The 18,534-nt window shown below is 40.3% G+C and overlaps 2 protein-coding genes across 3 annotated transcripts in view; one reads left to right on the top strand and one right to left on the bottom strand.

Moving 5' to 3' along the window:
• The window catches only part of iqsec3b (IQ motif and Sec7 domain ArfGEF 3b), a 45,949-nt gene extending 36,808 nt beyond the window's left edge, over positions 1–9,141 (top strand). Inside the window, exons 11-15 of one of the 2 annotated variants that reach the window (XM_088297581.1) lie at positions 77–176; positions 465–623; positions 1,194–1,286; positions 2,684–2,730; positions 4,438–9,141. In XM_088297581.1, the coding sequence (XP_088153707.1) occupies positions 77–176; positions 465–623; positions 1,194–1,286; positions 2,684–2,730; positions 4,438–4,857 (819 nt within the window). In that variant the 3' untranslated portion in view covers positions 4,858–9,141. The remainder of the gene's footprint in view (positions 1–76; positions 177–464; positions 624–1,193; positions 1,287–2,683; positions 2,731–4,437) is intronic. The other variant, XM_088297583.1, reaches the window with a different exon arrangement.
• A 1,677-nt stretch (positions 9,142–10,818) lies between these two features.
• The window catches only part of ptprq (protein tyrosine phosphatase receptor type Q), a 34,522-nt gene continuing 26,806 nt past the window's right edge, over positions 10,819–18,534 (bottom strand). The window contains exons 36-46 of the mRNA XM_088298080.1: positions 18,188–18,232; positions 16,771–16,797; positions 16,032–16,113; positions 15,864–15,954; positions 15,410–15,486; positions 15,160–15,294; positions 14,958–15,083; positions 14,223–14,368; positions 13,392–13,527; positions 11,929–12,052; positions 10,819–11,220 (exon numbers count right to left, since the gene is read on the bottom strand). Of these exons, the coding sequence (XP_088154206.1) occupies positions 11,183–11,220; positions 11,929–12,052; positions 13,392–13,527; positions 14,223–14,368; positions 14,958–15,083; positions 15,160–15,294; positions 15,410–15,486; positions 15,864–15,954; positions 16,032–16,113; positions 16,771–16,797; positions 18,188–18,232 (1,027 nt within the window). The 3' untranslated portion in view covers positions 10,819–11,182. The remainder of the gene's footprint in view (positions 11,221–11,928; positions 12,053–13,391; positions 13,528–14,222; positions 14,369–14,957; positions 15,084–15,159; positions 15,295–15,409; positions 15,487–15,863; positions 15,955–16,031; positions 16,114–16,770; positions 16,798–18,187; positions 18,233–18,534) is intronic.

Below are 18,534 nucleotides of genomic sequence, written 5' to 3' on the forward strand. Positions count from 1 at the left end.
GCATTTCGCTTCCGTGTTGTTTTATTCAGCCACCTAGCTTTCTAACATTTCAGACATGTGTTGGGTGTGTCTCCAGATCCTGAAGCTGTGCCCTAAGAAGAAAAGCTCGGCTTCTTACACCTTCTGCAAAGCGATGGGTCTCCTGGGAATGCAGTTTCACCTCTTCAGCAATGAATGTACAATGAATTCACACTCGCACATCAGATTCACCTGCATTATGTAATACAGTGGTACCTTGACGTGCACTCCTAATACTGCTTGTTTAAAAGTGTAACAAACTGTGGGGAAATAGCCAACTCATTAGACACAGACCCGATTCACATTTGACAGAGATGGGCATTTTGTCGGGGCGGAGGACACAGGACGAGAAGTTTTGTAACCTCTCTCACTTTTATGTTGGCGGCGCTACTTACTACTACCTAAGCTACAATGAATAAATATCTGATGTTTTTGTTTGGCACCAGACTACGCCCATGGCGTCACCATGCTGAGCCCGTTTACCTCCGAGAAGAAGCAGCTGGTCAGCTTTTGCTCACCCAGCGGGGAGGAGCTGCGGAAATTTGCTGAGGAGCTGCGAGAGGCCATTTCCGAAGTCAATGAGATGGAGCACATACACATCCAGTGTAAGGCTTGCAGAGGTGGCAAAAGTACTCTGCACTTTAGTACAAGTACAAAAGAAAAATGAAAAATAAAACAAAATACTCAATTCCTTTATTTAAGTCAATGGAGTCCAAACTACGGCTCGGGGGCCATTGGTGGGTGTACGGAAAATGTTATTTGACACTGTTTGGAGATGGTCAGAGTGGGAAGCAAAAGGTTTCTTCCACTTTGTTTTGTGTAAAGGTCTGATTTATGAACATATCACATTGCTGATCCTTGAGTAACTGTCGAAAAAGGGTCAGTTGGCTCTTGTTTTGGCTGCTGTTCAACAAGGGTGGCTCGAGTCTAGTGGGACACAATGCCACGGTCAGCGACAAATCTTGAAAATCCTTAGCTATTCTCATTACCAACTTTAACCGAAAGCTGTTATGTAACAAATACTCAAATAAAGTACATACCAGTAAAACCTACTCAAGTAGAGCAATAAAATATTATTTTCTTTAATACTTCCCACCAGTTAAGACGAGACGACTATACACTCAAGTGCGTACAGTACATAACTCACAATTCTGTTTGTTTTTTGTGTTTTTAAGGGGAACTGGAGAGGCAACAGGGCATCCAGCCTCACAGCATGCACACAAATGGCGGCCAAGTGGACACGCACACGGGACACGGATCCCCCTCAGGTGCAGACTAAAATGCATTCATCCATTTTCTATTGCGCTTTCCTCATTGGGATCATGGGCGAGCTGGAGCCGATCACAGTTGATTGTGGGTGAGAGGAAGGGGACAGCCTGGACTGGTTGTCGGAAACAAATAGACAGAGATGCGTTCACATTCCTATTCACATCAAATGTCGCCGCTAAGCAAGGTTTAGTACACGAGAGTGGTGCATCCCTCCTACTGCCTGAAGACCACTGAGATAGGCTCCAGCACGCCTGTGATCCTTGTTGGGATTAACAGTTTGGATGGATGGATGGTTCCTTTGTTCGGTTTTTATCCAAGCCCCCAGTGATGAGTTTAAGATGCCATGTGACTCAGTATTTCTTTATTGACATATTGATTGAAGTTGTGTTAAGCTGTTTTAAAAAAAGAAAAAAAAAAAGTTAATTTTGCTGCCCCAAGGCTAGCCAAACGTCAGTATGTTTTTACTAAGGGTCAATATTAAAAGTGCATTTATTTATCGCAAAAAAAAATAAAAAATAAAAATTAAGCCCGAACACATGTTGTGGTAAATCTTATCTTGCTCACTAGAAAAAGCAAATTTTTTTCTTAAACTGAAGAGTTTCCTTACACACACTAAAAAGATCCCCTCAAAACGACAGCTTCCCCACTTAGTGCTGATTAAAAGCCCAGGAAGATGGGAAGATTTTGATTTAATTACTCTGCACGTCGGCAATATTCGTAGCTGTTCGCTGTCAAGGTTACGCATAGTACCAGTACTGTTCGGGACACACTCACAAATTCTACGAACAAATGTTTACCTCCTCTAAAGAGGTTTGTCTGATTTTGTTTACATTTTAAAAAAACAAATCTATCAATCTGTAACAGTCTGAATAAGTCTGAGTTTATTGACTGAGCCTGCAGTCTGCCACTATCTTACATTATTCTTTATGAAATGAAAGAAGTAGCTAGCTAACGAACAGTCCAACCAAACAAAAATATGGCAAACAACGGAAGTATTACATCTAGGACCAAAAATGTGATGTTATGTTTCGAAATGACAATATTTTACAAACAAGATGTGACGTTAGCTGTTAGACCTGATGGAGCAAAACAAGGCTGGGGAGCGGAAGGGTGTTTGTCACATGGGGTAAATTAAACGACATGTTGACAGAGGCTGGGGGAGTCGGGACGGCTGTCACGGCGTACACTGGCCATTCGGGAAAATGCTGACATTTTCCCGAAATACTCGTTGACCACCACACCATATAATAATATAGTAATTAATAATACTGGACAACGGGGCACTCCAGAGTGCATCGCTAGCCCGACACCTGACTCATTCATTCAGTGGCACAAATACAAGTAGTGCTCTTGATATTATGAAGTGCGCCTGTTGATTTCTCGTGTGCTCCGGCAGGTCAACAGGACGTGTACGATAAAAGCGGCAACAACAACGCTGTGGAGGTGAGTGCCAAAACCACTCTTGTCTCCCTCAGGTAAGTGTGTGCTTGTTCACCTCCGTGGGTCTGCTTCTCTGTGAAAGCGCGTGTGTGTGCGTGACTCAAAAAGAAGAAAAGTCATGCTTGGCTTCAACAATAATAATAATAAAAAAGGGAAAAGCTCCGCTGGAGGCTCATCACTAAGGATACAAAGGCCGCCTAGAGGCCTTCGAGTGGATCAGGCGCCACTCTCGCTCTGGAGGAAACATCCATTCTCCATCAGCTGCTGCTAAGCCTTGTCGAGGCAAACATAAGCCAGCCTGTGTGTGTGCTGCGTGCATGTGTGTGGGGGTGCGCGTGTGTGGGTGTGCTTGCGTTCACCATGGGTGTTTCTTGTCCCTTTCACCGTGTGTCTCTCTCCCGCCTCGGCCAGCCCTTTTGAGACATGTCAGTCGGTGTGTTAGGGAGGCACCACGCCCTCGGTGTCACTTTATCCCTCGATTTTTTACCAAACCCCCCCGCTTCCCCTCACCCACTCACAAAACAACCCTCACTCCCCACCCTCCACATCTCCAATCTCTCTAGGAGGGAGACTTTGGATGCGGTGTTATTTTTTCTTTAACGTATACAGTATTCCCCTGTTATTCAAAAGGGGATACAGACCAAACCAGACTGAAAATAAAAAATTCCCTCACTAAAAGTGATTATTAGCTATCTGAAGGCAGTTTGTTAATGAATTAAAACAGTCACGATGGCTGAAATTCTGAGAATTTAGACAATTTTAGGCTAAAATGACAAATCCATCCATCATCTGAACCGCTTCTCCTCACGAGGGCCGCGGGGGGTGCTGGAGCCTATCCTAGCTTCTTCTTCGGGCAGTAGGCAAGGTAACTGGACTGGTTGCCAGCCAATCGCAGGGCAGATAGAGACGAACTACCACCCGCGCTCACACTCATACGTAGGGGCAATTTAGAGTGTCCAATCAACCTGCCATGCATGTTTTTGGAATGTGGGCGGAAACCGGAGTACCCGGAGGAAACCCACGCAGGCGCTGGGAGAAAATGCAAACTCCACACAGGAAGGCCGGACCCGGAATCGAACCCTTCGACTCTGCCCTGTGAGGCCATTGACTAATCAGTTCTTCAACGTGCGCCGTAAATGACACATCAATGAATAAAAAAACAAAAAAAGATGAATTTTATTGTCAATTAGTTGGGATTAATTGTTGCACCCCTAGTGTATTGAAAAATGGTCAAATGTTGTCTCTGTGATTGGCATCTTTATTGCTGTAAGCATTGAGATACAAAAAAAAGTTATTTTATTAATTACGTAATCAATGTGTGTCAGGCCCTAGTTTTTATTATATATTTATATTTGACTTTTGTCATCAAATATTAATCGTATTTTTCTGTGCTCAATTGTGAGTAACGTTGCGCTTAAATGACACTTATTTGGTTTTGATTGACGTTCTGCGTACTTCCCGACTTTTTGAGTCAGTCTTGTAATATAAAATACTATATATATATATACATATATATATAGTTTATATACATGCTTGAGATTGTGAAGGTGGGACAGCGTGTGCCCGTGAGTGTATGTGTCGCACGCGCTGACTGTGCACGCCACCTTTGTGCATGCCTGCATGCCCCCGTGCGTGTCACACCAGAGGGCTGCGTAAGGCTGCGTTCAGGCTGGTAACTCCCCGTGCGTTCTCTGGCTGTTCCTAAACTAGGTGTCAATTCACAACAGGCTGCAGACCTACCAACTGAGCCCGCCCAGCGTTGAGCCGTCGCCCCCATTGGCCCTGACTGCCCCGCCCGCCTTGCTGGGCTCTACCCCGGCCGGGGAGCTTCGCCCAGAGACACTGATCCAGTGCCAGCAGATCGTCAAAGTCATCGTGGTGGACCAGAGCGGGCGGGGCCGCATGGAGGCTTTCCTCAGCCAGGGCCCGGCCGCCCATCAGCTCCTGCGCTCGGCTATGTCCACACCTGTCCACGTCCAGGGCGATGGACCCCAACCCCCTTTGCCACCGCCCCCGCCCCCTTACAACCACCCACACCAGTTCTGCCCACCGGACTCGCCCATGCCTCTGCACCACACCATGCCGCTCACCCGTAGACGAAACTCCAGCGGCTCCCGCAGCATCGTCTAAGTCCCCCACCGTCCCCACAAACCAAACAAACAAACAGCCACTACCAGCCCCCTCGTGGCCCACAACTTGAGAGTTGTTGGGACCCCTTTTTGTAAAGACAATTGGCCTGCTCGCTGAGCATGTCTGTCCCGGTTTCACCATCTTCAAGACACAATTGGAATGCTTGTGCACAGGTGGCAGCCGCACAAAAGTGCCAAGGTTCCCATAAAGTGAGCAGGGGTGTGCAAACTTATGTGCTCGAGGGCCACATTTGATTTTTAAAATGCACAGATGGGCCAGCTCATTTAGAGATGAGGTACAAAAAAAATAGTTCAAATGTTATTTAAAGTATATAACTTGAATATTAATTCAGGCCGGTTATCTTATTTTATTTGTTCTTTTTATTTTGTTTATTTAATCATAATTTATTCACCAATTATTTGATTAAATGTACATTTTTATTTAAATTGGATGTAAACTATTTTTTATTAAATATTTATCTAAAATTTATTTAAATATTATGGATAGAGCAATTATTTAACTGTACATATATTTATTTGTGTTTTATGTCATAAAAATGAAAAACTAAAATATAATATGAAATATAAATATCTATTTTTTTCATCATTTGTAAAATGTATTGTTTCAATAAAAAATAATTTAAGGATATTTAAACAATTTATTCATAACTTGGATTTTAATTTATTAACCAATTATTTAATTCAATAAATAATTTGCTAATATCTTTATATTTGATGTAAAATTGTTTCACAGTAAAAATCATAATTCATGCTATGTTTTTACATTTTATTTATATATTTTTTAAATTAACCAATTATATACTTAAATAAAACAACTAAAATTACATTATTTTAGTGTATATTGCTTTTATAAATCAATTTACTAATTAAATTATATAAATTAATAAACAATAAATACGTTTTCATTACTTAAATTACCGTATAGGAAAAAGGGCTGAATGAATGCAAGAAAAACTACAGGTATTTGTTTCTGCAAAGCTGTATTTAAGAACAGCGAGGGCAGAGTGTAGCCCACGGGCCTTACTTTGCCCACCCCTGCGAGAAAACGGATGACATTTAAAAAAACAGGACTTTAAAAAAAAAAAAGAGACTCGAATCTCAGCACAAGTCTCGCTTCTCGGGGCAGCAATTATTTTGTTCTTATCTACTGTGGAAAAAAAAGAATGCTGCAGCTGTTGAAGGATCAGATAGTAGCTTCAAGAAAAACGTGCAGAGAGAGAGAGAGAGAGAGAGGTACAAAGATGTCTCCCCTGCATGTACACTTCCACGTCACCTGCATAGCTTGATGGTTCCGAGATAGATCGCGTAACAAAAACAAAGTACAGTTTAATATTGTGTTAGCAAGCAGTGTTGGGGCCACACTGGAAACATTTGAATGAAATTTGAGGATTTTTTTGACATTTGAGAAAAAATATGTTTTATAAAAGTTAGTGTCACTAGAATTTTTTTTTTTAAAAAAAGAAAGTCCTGAAATGTTTTTCAGGGGAAAAAACCCTTCATGGGCAAATACCGATTCCAGGTATTAGTTTCGGCCTGATACCAGTTATTGAGTACCCCTAAAGGATACCTATACGAAAGGAAATGTTATTTATTTATTTATTTATTTACATTTAGTAAGTCCCCCTTGCCAGTCTTTGGTATAACACCACATAACATCGTATCTCATATCTCTTTGTGTGTGAATACTATTTATAGTCTATCATATAATATATAATTATAAATATAAATAATATATATAAATATATAAATAAAAACAAATATTAAAACAAATATATACATATATTATTATATATATTTTTTTTACATTGATTAAGTCCCCCTTGCCAGTCTTTGGTGCAACACCACATACATCATATCTCATGTCTCTGAGTGTGAATACTATCTATAGTCTATCATATTATAATTTCTTGAAGTAACTATTTCCCAAATAATAACAATCAGCACTGTAGTCACATAACATTCAGAAAACCGGTGAGCCGTGATTAGTCATTTCCTGAACAACTGTGATGACATTTTCAGTGGACAGAAATTGACAAAATGGCCGCCCTCCTGAGATGGCGAAAAAATGGATTTTGCTGCTTGACTCATATTCCACAAATAAATCAGAATGCCATGTTTAGACTAGTGAAGGCGCAGAGAACACGTCCCCTTTAAACTGTTATTCTCGACTGTAATATTTTTCTATAATGTTGCTCGTATAATGATACTAAAAGATTCCTTTTCTCATCATGCCACACTGTTTTGTATTGTAAAATTATGAGTTTTTGCCCTCATGAAATTACCACAGTATTCTTGTAATATAACTTATTTCCATAAAAAATTATAACTTCATATTATATTTTATTCTCATGAAATTAATTAATTATTAATTTCAACATTATTCCTCGCGTAACAATTTAATTTTTTTCTTTTCGGTGTGGCCCTAATACATTTGACTGACATGAAGTAGAAGGAATGGCTTGCCTTCCCCTGCTCACATTGCGACGTGGTGATAATTTGTCATGCTTCTCCTCTTGTACATTCACTCCTAATGGCTTTTTCCACTGTGAATATTGTTGTTGTTGAAGGCCATTCATCAGCCGGGAAACTCTCACTTATAGCTTTAGTTGAGGAAGAAATATAATGGCTCCACACACACACACGCACACACACACGGGGGGGGGGGGGGTAGTTTTACTGGTAAATGCTTTTTGCACTTTTTACGTTCCGGCACAGTGAAAATATATTTCAAAAAAACAATCAGGAAATACGGAAAAAGCAGCATCAGCAAGATGATTGCAATGAAGCTGAAATGATGGCATTTCAGTTGGGCCGCTTTGTACAGCAGAGACGCACTGAAGCACGTCTTGTACCTTTTTTTTTTTGCACCACGGAATATATGAAATATATATTGTAAATACATAGATTCTATTCTGAGAACGTGATCTCGCGTCCGCGTGTGCGTGTGTCTACGTCTGCTGAATTTGTACAGAAAAGAGTCTAGTTTAAAAGAGAGAGACAAACACAGAGCTATAGTTCTTCTTCGGATTATTATTGACGTCTATGTCGGGTGTTACGAAGTCCTGCAGCCAAGCAGGAAAACGGCAAGCTTTTATAGGTTTTAGGGAGGTTACCATGGCGACACAGATATTATTACTATGATTATTACAATGGTCATTTCAGTAGTATTGTATCATTAAGAGGAGATGTGCAAAGGGCTATGCTATTTGGGTGACTACAGAAACATGCACATGCACAAACACAGCAGGCAAATCAACACGGAATCCATTCTAGGAAATGCTTGTCTTCTCCCTGCTTTGTTGTTTGGATATTTTCTTTCTTTCTCAGAACTCCCACTGACTTGATGAGCGCCATTCAGCATGTAAAGCTTCCAAAACGGACGAAAGCGGCTCCAGTCTGTGTTTGTATCATAATCGTCGCGTCCACTGATGTCATTTTCTATGATATTTATTTACGGTGTGAATGCTGAAGAGCACATTTGTTATCCTCTGGAATTCAACATTTTTTTGGTGGCAAATTTCACAAGTGAGTGGAGATGTTATTGCACATACAATCCTTGCACATTTTTCAGCGGATTCAAGGTATTCCAATGCCAAAATGTTCACCTCATTCAACATAGCTTATGTTCTATTTTCCACATTGGAGATAATACTTTTCCAGAACTCTACATTTTATTTGTTCCTTTTCTCCCCATTGAAGGAATTAAGAAATGCGAGAAAATCTACTAATACTTCCACATTTCTGCACCGATTCACTCAATTTCAAAATCCCAACATGTCTGCAATAAACTCCAGGCTATTTTTCATTATCCCAACATTTTCCTGGAAATGCCCATTTCCTACCGCCAAAAATTAATACAGATATTTAAACATTTTTGCCATTTTTCCAAAGTCTGAACATACCCCATTCCCTACATTCTTATTAATGCTACAACTTTTCTTTTCAGCGTCAGCTCTTCAGCATTCACCTGCAAGTTCTATTGCATTTTCTAGTTTTGATTATCTTCCTCCCCGTCCTGAGCCCTCCTCCATTGCTCCTTCTCCACAGTTGTCATGAGGATGTGGCGGCCTCATGCACCCTCACTGTGAAAGCACTGTCATGAATATTTGCACCCTCACACTATTTATAAACAAAAAAAAACAAACAAAAGGATATTTCTTAAAGATAAACATGTTTATTATTATTAAAAAAAAAGTATTTCTAATTTTTTTCTTTGTTTGTTTGGAGAGAATGAAAGAATAAAGTAGTTTTTACTCTCTGTGCATCTTTGTTGTCACTATTGACTCAGAAGTGTGGAGTTTCTCTAATGAAAGATTTTGCAGCAGGTGGGATGAAGGGGGCATTAAGGATGGAGGGCAAGGGGCTTATGGGAGAATCAGCCAGTAATGGTTTTCCTGTGCCTTTAGCACACAGGCGCTGAACTCATTCATTACGACACGGGGATGCAATATTGAGTGTGACAGCACTTGAGGAATGCACATGAGGAAATAGATGCCGTCGTCTGCATAGGTATTGGATTGCGATTTGGACTTAAAGGGGAAGTCAACATTTTCCTTACAAAAAAATATATATGTGGCCGTTTTGCCACATGACCAATCAAGGTTCGATTTGCGAATGACACATGACCAATCACAGAAAACAGATGAGCCGTGATGGGCGTTTTATAATCATTAGAATTATGTCACTTGTCCAAATACTTGAAAATGGACCCTTCCACACAAAATGGCTTTCATTCCTGAATGATGAATTATTTTTTGTGACTGGTTTACCGAGGATATTTTTATATGACCTAGTATTTCTTTTAGATTCGAGTTTTAAACTATTTTTGCCACCTAAATTCTGTTCCCATTTTCATAACTCGGCTCGGTGTACTGACATGTTTGGGCAACATCAGTGTAACGTCCTGTTCAAAGTACAACCTTCAAAATAAAAGCACGAGGAAATAACGCAATTTCAGCACACTCTTCGGCTGTATGGTGGCTTGTTTAGCAGTTGCACTCAATAAAGAAACATCAAACATGTTTGAATGTGACAACTACAAAAGACACTTTGGGGCGTAAAAAAGTCTGATAACTTATTATACTGCGATGCTTTTCTTTTGAAGACCTAACTTATGATAGGATGTTATGTCGATTTTGCCCGAGCTTCACAGAGCGATGCGGAGCAGACTGTTAGGCTTGTTACTGCCTTGAGTTGGGTAATAAAAGCTTGCTATGTGGAAAATGACTTGCTGTCTGATGAAATATTTTCACACAATCCGACAAAATGTTGCAAGTGCTGGCCATTCCACAAAGAATGTGAGATGCAAAGTACGGGAATGTCTCCTCCTGTCTTCAACAATGGTCATCATGAACTTAAATGTTCATTTTATTCACTTCATTGGTCATTTATTATTTAGGATTATTGCACAGTGATGTCTATAAAACTACTTATTCTCTGCAAAATGTATTTTTATGTTTATATTATTGGATGCCTGGGACGAATTAATGGATTTAAATGATTTCCTATGGCTCTGGCGCCTCGGCCTATTTGAAATCACGTCACCGCCAAAGATTACCGGAGATTGATGAACATATGCACTGTCATTGTTAAGCGCATTGCTATGAGTCTAATGTGAATCTGGGTGGGTTGTGTTGAAAAAAAAAAACTTAAAAAAAACCCCGCAAATGAGCTTAAAATAGGTTTATCTGTTAGTATTCTGCAAAAAATGGTTGGCCAAGTTTATTTTTCACTTGGTCTTTAAGATCCATTGTAGTGTGGTGTACAAAGACAACACCATACAAACAATTTCATTGTCCAAGTACTTCCGGCCCTAACTGTATGTGTGTTACGAGTGAAACACATTCTAAATAGACAGCCAAAACGACTTAATTCCACTTAAGAGTCGTCGAGGGTGCTGCTAATTCAAGTATTAAGACTGTAAAAGACAACAACACAAGAATAAAAATTCAAGCGGCTTTTACTGGTGCAAATCACTCTTGAGAAAAAGATCTAAACCAAAAATTGGAAGGCTGTCAACTCCTGAATGCAGGCAGCACAATTTACAAGGATATTGTAAATAAAAGAAATATGGCTGAATAAATTATCTTACAAAAACACAACAGCTTTCAATAGGATACAGTCATGACAATACGCAGTGGACTCAATGTGTGCAAAAATGGGATAGGACGCTCTGAGTGCTCCCGCTTCTTTCCTCAGCGTGAAAACGAGAAGGTCCTTGAAGGAGTAACGTTCCAAAGACTGATTCCTGTCCTTTTGATCCTTCTTCTCTTTTTTTCTAATGCTCACAAAAATAACACAGCCACCTACATCGTGGTCTCTTCCCATTCCAGTTCAACGTCACCTGTAGACACACGTGCAGTGAGATGTGTGATGGAACAAGTGTTTGTGTTTGTGTGTGTGAGATTCAGAGCAATTAAATGCTCTGACACTTCCCGCTACCTGGAAGTATATCAACTTTATGTTCAATTAAACCGGCCCAGACTTCATACTGTGTGAAATGAGATCATAATTTCAGTATACGAATGATACAGAATGAATTAAATTTCAAGTCAGGATCCCACTGTAAATCGTAGCTATTCAAAAGTGATAAGGATGGAGGACTGCCGCTAATAAAAAATAAAGTGTGTAATTGATGACCAAACCTTTTTTATCAGTGTCAATATTAACGTCAATTGACTTTATTGAACCAAAAATATACCACAAACTGTAACACTTTAATATTAATTATCCTAAAAAGAATGGCTTAATTAGAGGGGAAAAAAATGCTCATCCTTCGATGACTCCTTGTAACTTTAACTAACAACCCAGACTAAACATAACTCCTCCCTGACATACAAAAATGTTCATCTCTTTCACATACTACTACAATTACTACTTTCCTATTAGCAAGGGCTTTAGCGCCATTATGCAGCTTCTTAAAAGTGTTATGGAAAAAGCAGAAAAAACACAAAGAGACTTTTTGAGTCAATAGATGATGATAGGTAGCGCAGAAAAAAAACGTTTTCTGGGCTCAATAAAAGTTGGGAAACTCTTGAGTATTGTTTGTTACCTTCCATTGCATCCAGCGAGTCCATCTTCTCCAGAGCAGAGTAGCTGACAAACCAGATGGACTGACTGTTACCTTTATTGTTCAGCAGTTCCAGCGTGCTCTGGTGCAAGAAGATGTATTGGGCCTGACACACACATACACAAACACACACGCACAATGTTCCTGAAAACGAACAAAACATGCTGATCGGGCCAAAAAGCCGCAGATTTTCTACCAAAAGTGACAATAAGCACCGCGTAGCCAATCCATCTTCCCACGATGCAAAATGCACAACACATACATTCACCGGACACTTCATTAGATGCGCCTGCAGACTCTCATGAGATCCAATACAAGAGCTGTTACCCCCAAAATTTGCCTTTGTAAAGATAACAAAGCTCGGTTTTGATCGATGAACCACACCGATAATAATTCTGTACAGTGTAGCAAAATGTTCAGCATTGCGCCTAGAGCTTGCAATGCTTAAACTCACTCACTGCCAGCCCAGGTAAAATGAATGTACTTTTTGGCTGCTATACCCGTCAATGGCAGTGAATGAGTGAAAGTTGATTCTCCAAGTAGCTAAAGAAGGCAAAAGAAATATTAATTTCATTTGAAAATCTATTTTTAATTCATTGTACCCATGGTTAATCTTGCATTGACCCATGAACATTTGTGGTGAGAGAAACCAAACAGGCGGCCTAATGGTCTTAGAGAATAAAGTCTAACACAGGGGTGGGCAAACTTTTTGATTGGCGGGCCATTATGGGTTCGAAAATTTGGCAGAGGGGCCGGACCAGGAGCAGATGGATGGAGTCTTTTGGTGACCTCACCTCATTGGATTAAACAAAAAAAACATTTAATTTGAAATGAAAGTGAACAAAAGCATTACAACAATATATAGGTCATTGAAAAACCACAGTGTTTAGAAAATAAAACATTAACAAGGTGTATTCATTTAATTTTTTTCAAGTTCAAGTAAATTGTTTAATGGGCCGCATGTGGCCCCCGGCCGTAGTTTGCCCACGCCTGCTCTAACAGATATAAGCAACAAACGTCGATCGCACAATTTAAGACAAACAAGCAAACAAATAAGCTGCGATAATAAAAGCGTAGACCCACACACACGCTGAGACACTCAAGTGATCATTTAGTAATGAGGGAGCTGGGTGATTTTAGGATAACGCTGTGCTTTGTCAGGACGAGGGAATCCTGCTCACAATACACGTTTCAACGACTGCCAGATCATCTTAGTCAAAAAAGAGAATTTTCTAATAATGCCTCACAGGGAATGCGATCACGGGGGGGGCATGAAGAGTAAAGTAGGACAACCGCACACACATTTGCTGACGCTTGAAAGCAACGGAACACAATTTAAGAGGATATTCTGTACCGTGCATTATTTTGTGCGTGTCACATCTCTGGCGTGTGTTCATTTCAATTGCACGGTGACAAAAAAAAAAAAAAAAAGTGTGTTTGCTTACCAGATTCTGAACCATGCACATCCTCTCGCTGCGCAGCTCAGCCACTAGGCCGTAAACGTCCACAAAGTCGTGATCTCTGATGTGCTGAATGAGATGGTCCAGAGCGATGAACACGCCTGTTCGGCCCACGCCGGCACTGAGCGGACAGACACACACTGACCACATTATATTTGATGAATTTCTAACGTTTGCACACAAATAAGTGAACGGTCTGGCTGTTTATTGCTTTTGGCAAAGACCAATATAAAAAAACAAATAGCGATTTGACTGTCTATATATTTCTTACTGGGTTATTTTCTTAATCTACTCTTTGGTTAGCTGTGGATTTTGAGCAGTTTAGGTTACTTTTACACAAGGATTGTTTGATGATTTTGAGTCAGCAGATTGGGTTGAAGATTAAGAATAAAGAGCCAAAGCTGTTCGCCATTTTGGACAAATTAGAACGGAAGTTGAGGCAAACTTAATGTAACAAACAAGGTAGTCAAAGTGAAGTTGCTAGCAGTGTGCAAGCGATGGTTGACGGATGGCAACGCAGCTTTACTAAGACATGGTGACAGCGCTGGGCGAGTTACACAATTTGGGAATGGATTGTGGATGGTTGAGCTAACGTGTCAGCTTGCGCGGTTGTTCGAGCTTTCGCAAAAGCCGACATTATTTCTGAGCAGCTGCACGGCAACGAGACTGACTGATGAACAATGACGAGGCGGACTTTAATACTTCAGTAAACTACAACCAAACTCAGTTTTGCTCACGCTGCCTTTTTAAAAAGATACGCTAGCATGCATGCTAGCATATGTTTTACCACGCGATTCCCCTTGAGGTTGCAGGTACCTGCAGTGCACTGCTATGGTGGTGTTGTCGTGCCGGTGCACTCGGACCGCCCGGACAAACTTGATGAGGGTTCCGCAGCATTCCGGGACCCCATGCTCGGGCCACGAGGTGTAGTTGAAGTGGCGGACCAAAATGTAGTGTCCATGCTGCAAGGGTGAAACATGAAAAAAATATTTGTTTGAACGACGCTTTATGATGTTTTCCTATAGTCTATTGTTAGTTTTTTTTTATTTGTGTGTGTGTTGTTTTTACAGCCAGGTCGGCATTGCACATATGAATCTGTTCTTAACTGCCGCAATAAACAACGGTTAAATAACATTTAAAAAAATAAAATATTCTTTGAATAGATTACTTTGCCCTTGTAAATTTTTTTCATTGCCATGGTGACAAGGCAGGACACCAGGGCTAATCAGTCTGGCCATATTAGCGACTTTTCCCTCCCCTGTAGTGACTACTTTTCCAAAAAAGCAAACAGCAGCAAATCAAGAGCCTTTTTGTGCATTTCTGAAGGCAGAGAGCTGGAGATGTTCACCGCTCCATGTCCAGACTGCAAACAAATGGAGCTTGTGCAAAGCCTCCTCTGGCCAACACTAAATTAACCTTATACAAACCCATAACGATCACGTAGTATGTTCACTCATAGAGGCAACTATTTGTATACGCTCGACTAAAAAAGTCACTTTTCCATATCAAGTTGTCAGGGATTTCTGCGAAATTACTGCTGCTCAGTGTTACCTTTTCCACTTTTAGCGTTCTGACAGTCCAATCAGGAAGGATTTCTTCAGAAACTTTGGAAATGAGGATGTCACCAAACACTGACATGGGCTTGTTGTCCTCTGGCCAGTACTTGTGACATCGAATCTGGAACGGGACATACAAATTTGTGAAAATGGAGATGGATTTGTGATGAAGTTTGCGAAATATGATAGTGACGCACTCTGCCTTTTTCGTGGCACTGCGTGAGCATGGCGATAGTGTGGGTGCCCGTTTCCCAGATCATCTTCCAAAAGTCAGCCACCGTGTTGGGCAGAGGGCCTTGAGTGGCGATGAACTCATTTGGACACAGATAGCCCTTTGGGACACAGATATACACGCTTTAAAAAAAATAAAATGATTAAATTCACACTGACAGAATTAGAACACCAAAAAAGGAATGCATTGTTAATTTGACATCAATTGATACTCACTGAGACAAAACTGGCGTTGATGTAGTCCGAGCCAGCAGTACCCGGTTCTGACAACAGTTTCACTCGATTGTTATTATCTGCATACAAAACAGTCATTTTCAATTGCTCAACTAGAAATTATTATTGCCTCGGAAATATTGTGCAATGCATTTACATCATTACGTATCATGAAAATGTGAAATACTCTAGCATGCAAATGGAAATTTTCTTTCTTATGACCCTAAATGAAAGCGGCTAACAATAATCACTTAATGGGAGGCGAGGACACCTGTCTTTCAAAAAACAAGCCATTACACTAGGTGTTGCTGTAAATATATTTAAAATGAGACCATGTGTTGCAGAAGACATCTTTACAGAGGTGACTTTTACACTTGTGTTTCAAGAGAAAGTGTCTCACTAAAAAAGAGGAACCCGTGGAATTGCAATAGGTTTAGTATCTGCGATGCGTACTCACAAGGCTTTATATTGGGGAAACGATTCTTGGTTTTGTTCCAGGGCAGGTCTGCGTCCGTGGTGGCCAAGTCCTGAAGTAGTTTGGGGAGCTCCTGAGCGGGAAAAACAGAGCAAAGGGTCTGATTTCATGAGTACAAATACATTTCACTCAGATTTGACGTTTACTTACGGAAAACTCCTCCAGGAATTTGGCATTGTCGTTGCTGCACAGATCCTCAACGTGCTGGAGGAAAGACTTCTTGCTGACAGGCCTTGGAAAAATTTCAAATGAGGGACAACAATAGGCAGTTGTGGGAGGTAACCAAGTACATGTTCTGGACTTAATTACTCTCCTTAAATAGATTTTCTAGGTCTCTGTACTTTACTTTATTATATATATATATATATATATATATATATATATATATATATATATTATTATTATTATTATTATTATATCTATTTTTCCCAGGATTTTATAAACCTACCTACATACTACATTTGACAACAGGTGTAAGTTTTACTTTTTTTTTCTCCAGGTTAAACACACATTTATAATGAAATAACTGACAGTAAAAAAAAAAATATACAATTGCACTTGAGTATATGTCAGAATTTGTATTACTATTTATCTTTTATTTGTAGTCGAATCCGTACTTCTACTTTTGTACAGGATATGAGTTCTTTTGCCACCTCTGACAATAGACATAGGAAAGCACACGCACAAACACACATTTACATGCAAACTAAACGGGCTTCACAAGATTCATCATATTTATAACGGCAGATGAGCTGTGGCGAGTGTTCGTGGAGTGTGTGAGTAACACTTATATATTGAGAGCCGCACGAAACACTGTGTTGGGATGCTGCAGCCACTGTCAGCATATTATTTATACACATTTATACATTATTTATGCGGGGTGACTTACTTGAGCGATTTCCTGTAGCTGAGGAGTCTGGATGAAAATAGATAGGGAAAAAATGGAAAAAGAACAAGCTTAATCACAATTGCGTCGGTGCTATTTCTGCACAGAAAATCCTCATTAAAAGAAACCTGTTTATTTTGTCTGCTTAAGCAAAGGAGCTTTAATCAATAACAGTTAGAGACTGACTATGAACAAAAGTTAATATGCACTCTTTTAATTAACTAATATAAGGAATGAAGAAAGGAAAGGACGAAAGACGAAAGGATATATGAAAGTAAATAAAGGCTGAAATAAGGATGAAGGAAGGAAGAAGGAAGGGAGGAAGACAGACGGAAGGAAAAAATGAAGGGAGGAAAGAAAGAAGGACGTTAGGATGGAAGAAAGGTATGAATCAAGGGAGCATTGAAGGATATGTGAATAGAAGAGGGAAAGGATGGAGGGAAAGAAAGAAGTGAGGAAGCTACAAAATGAGGAATGAAAGGGTTGAAGGATGTATGATGAGAAGAATTGAAAGAAGGAGGGATTGTACTTAGGGAAGTGGAGGGAAGGAAAAAGAGATTCAAGGAAGGAAGAAAGAAAGTGATGTATCAGGGTTGCTCTGAAAGGTAGGAGGGGAGGAAAGAAGGAAGTGACGAGGGATAGAAGTAAGGAAAGTATCAGTGTTTCTATGTAAGGAAGCAAGGGAGGGATGAAAACGAAGGAGGGGAGGAACGATGGAAGGAAGGAAGTGTAATAAGTAAAGCAGGCGGGAAAAAAGGGTGGTTGATAATGGAAGGGCAGAAGAAAGGAAGGAAACGGAAGATATGAACGGAAAGAATGAAGGGACGGAGGAAGAAAAAAGGCAATAAGGAATGAAAGGAAGAAAGATGGAAAGGAAGGAAGGAAGGAAGGAGGGAAGGGAGTAAAGAAGAAAGGAAGGAAGGCAGAAAGGTAGGCAAGATGGAAGGAAGGAAGGAAAGAAAGGAAGGAGGCATGGAAGGACAGAAGTAAGGATGGAAGGATTGAACAAAGAAAGGAAGGAAGGAAAGAAGGAAGGAAGGAGGGAAGGAAGGTGCTAATCGTCACTTTACAGTCTCTTGGTCAACACACAAACCCACACCTGGACTTGAAACATCTTAAAAATGTAAGGCTGCTGTAACCTTTTAATACCTGCCTTGTATATGAGGACTGCAGTAAATCAAACACAAGGTGATTGTGTCTACAGTAACCTGAAGTTTCATTCTGAACCCACGAAGCAGATGCAGCTAACCTCTGCTTGCCCTCTAAAACTATTCACGCTCCCGAGCAGGTCGGGAATGGCGTGAGAGTAAACGAATAACACACAGGAAAAAATGTGCCTTGCAGGTGTTGTAGCGTAGGTCAAGCTGAACTCACGGGCGAGTGGCGAATGGACAATAACATAAACAGTAGAAACACTTACTGGATGACGTATATCTCCTTCCGTCTGAAGAAGAAGGACGAATACCTGCTGGGAGAAAAGTGCTCAGTGTCGAAAGCAGGGTACACATACCGATAATCGGGTTAGATTTCAGCATCTTCCTTCCCTTCTGATAAAAATCAGACATCTTTGGACATCTTTCAAAGAAAACAGTTGGGTCCAAAGTCTGCAAATGTTAAACCTGTACAATATTTACGATCGCAAATCCATAAGCAGAGGACACGTCGCAATTGTTTTTCTGTGTATGTGCTGTGCCGGTTAAAGATCTTCAAAATCTGTAGGTGTGTTGCCCGTGTTCCATAGTGCACGTGATTGTGTGAAAGCATTAT

The sequence above is a fragment of the Idiotropiscis lumnitzeri genome, chromosome 6, assembly GCF_059441095.1.
Source record: "Idiotropiscis lumnitzeri isolate Australia: NSW breed Sydney's pygmy pipehorse chromosome 6, RoL_Ilum_1.0, whole genome shotgun sequence".
In the NCBI taxonomy this organism is placed as follows: Eukaryota; Metazoa; Chordata; class Actinopteri; order Syngnathiformes; family Syngnathidae; genus Idiotropiscis; species Idiotropiscis lumnitzeri.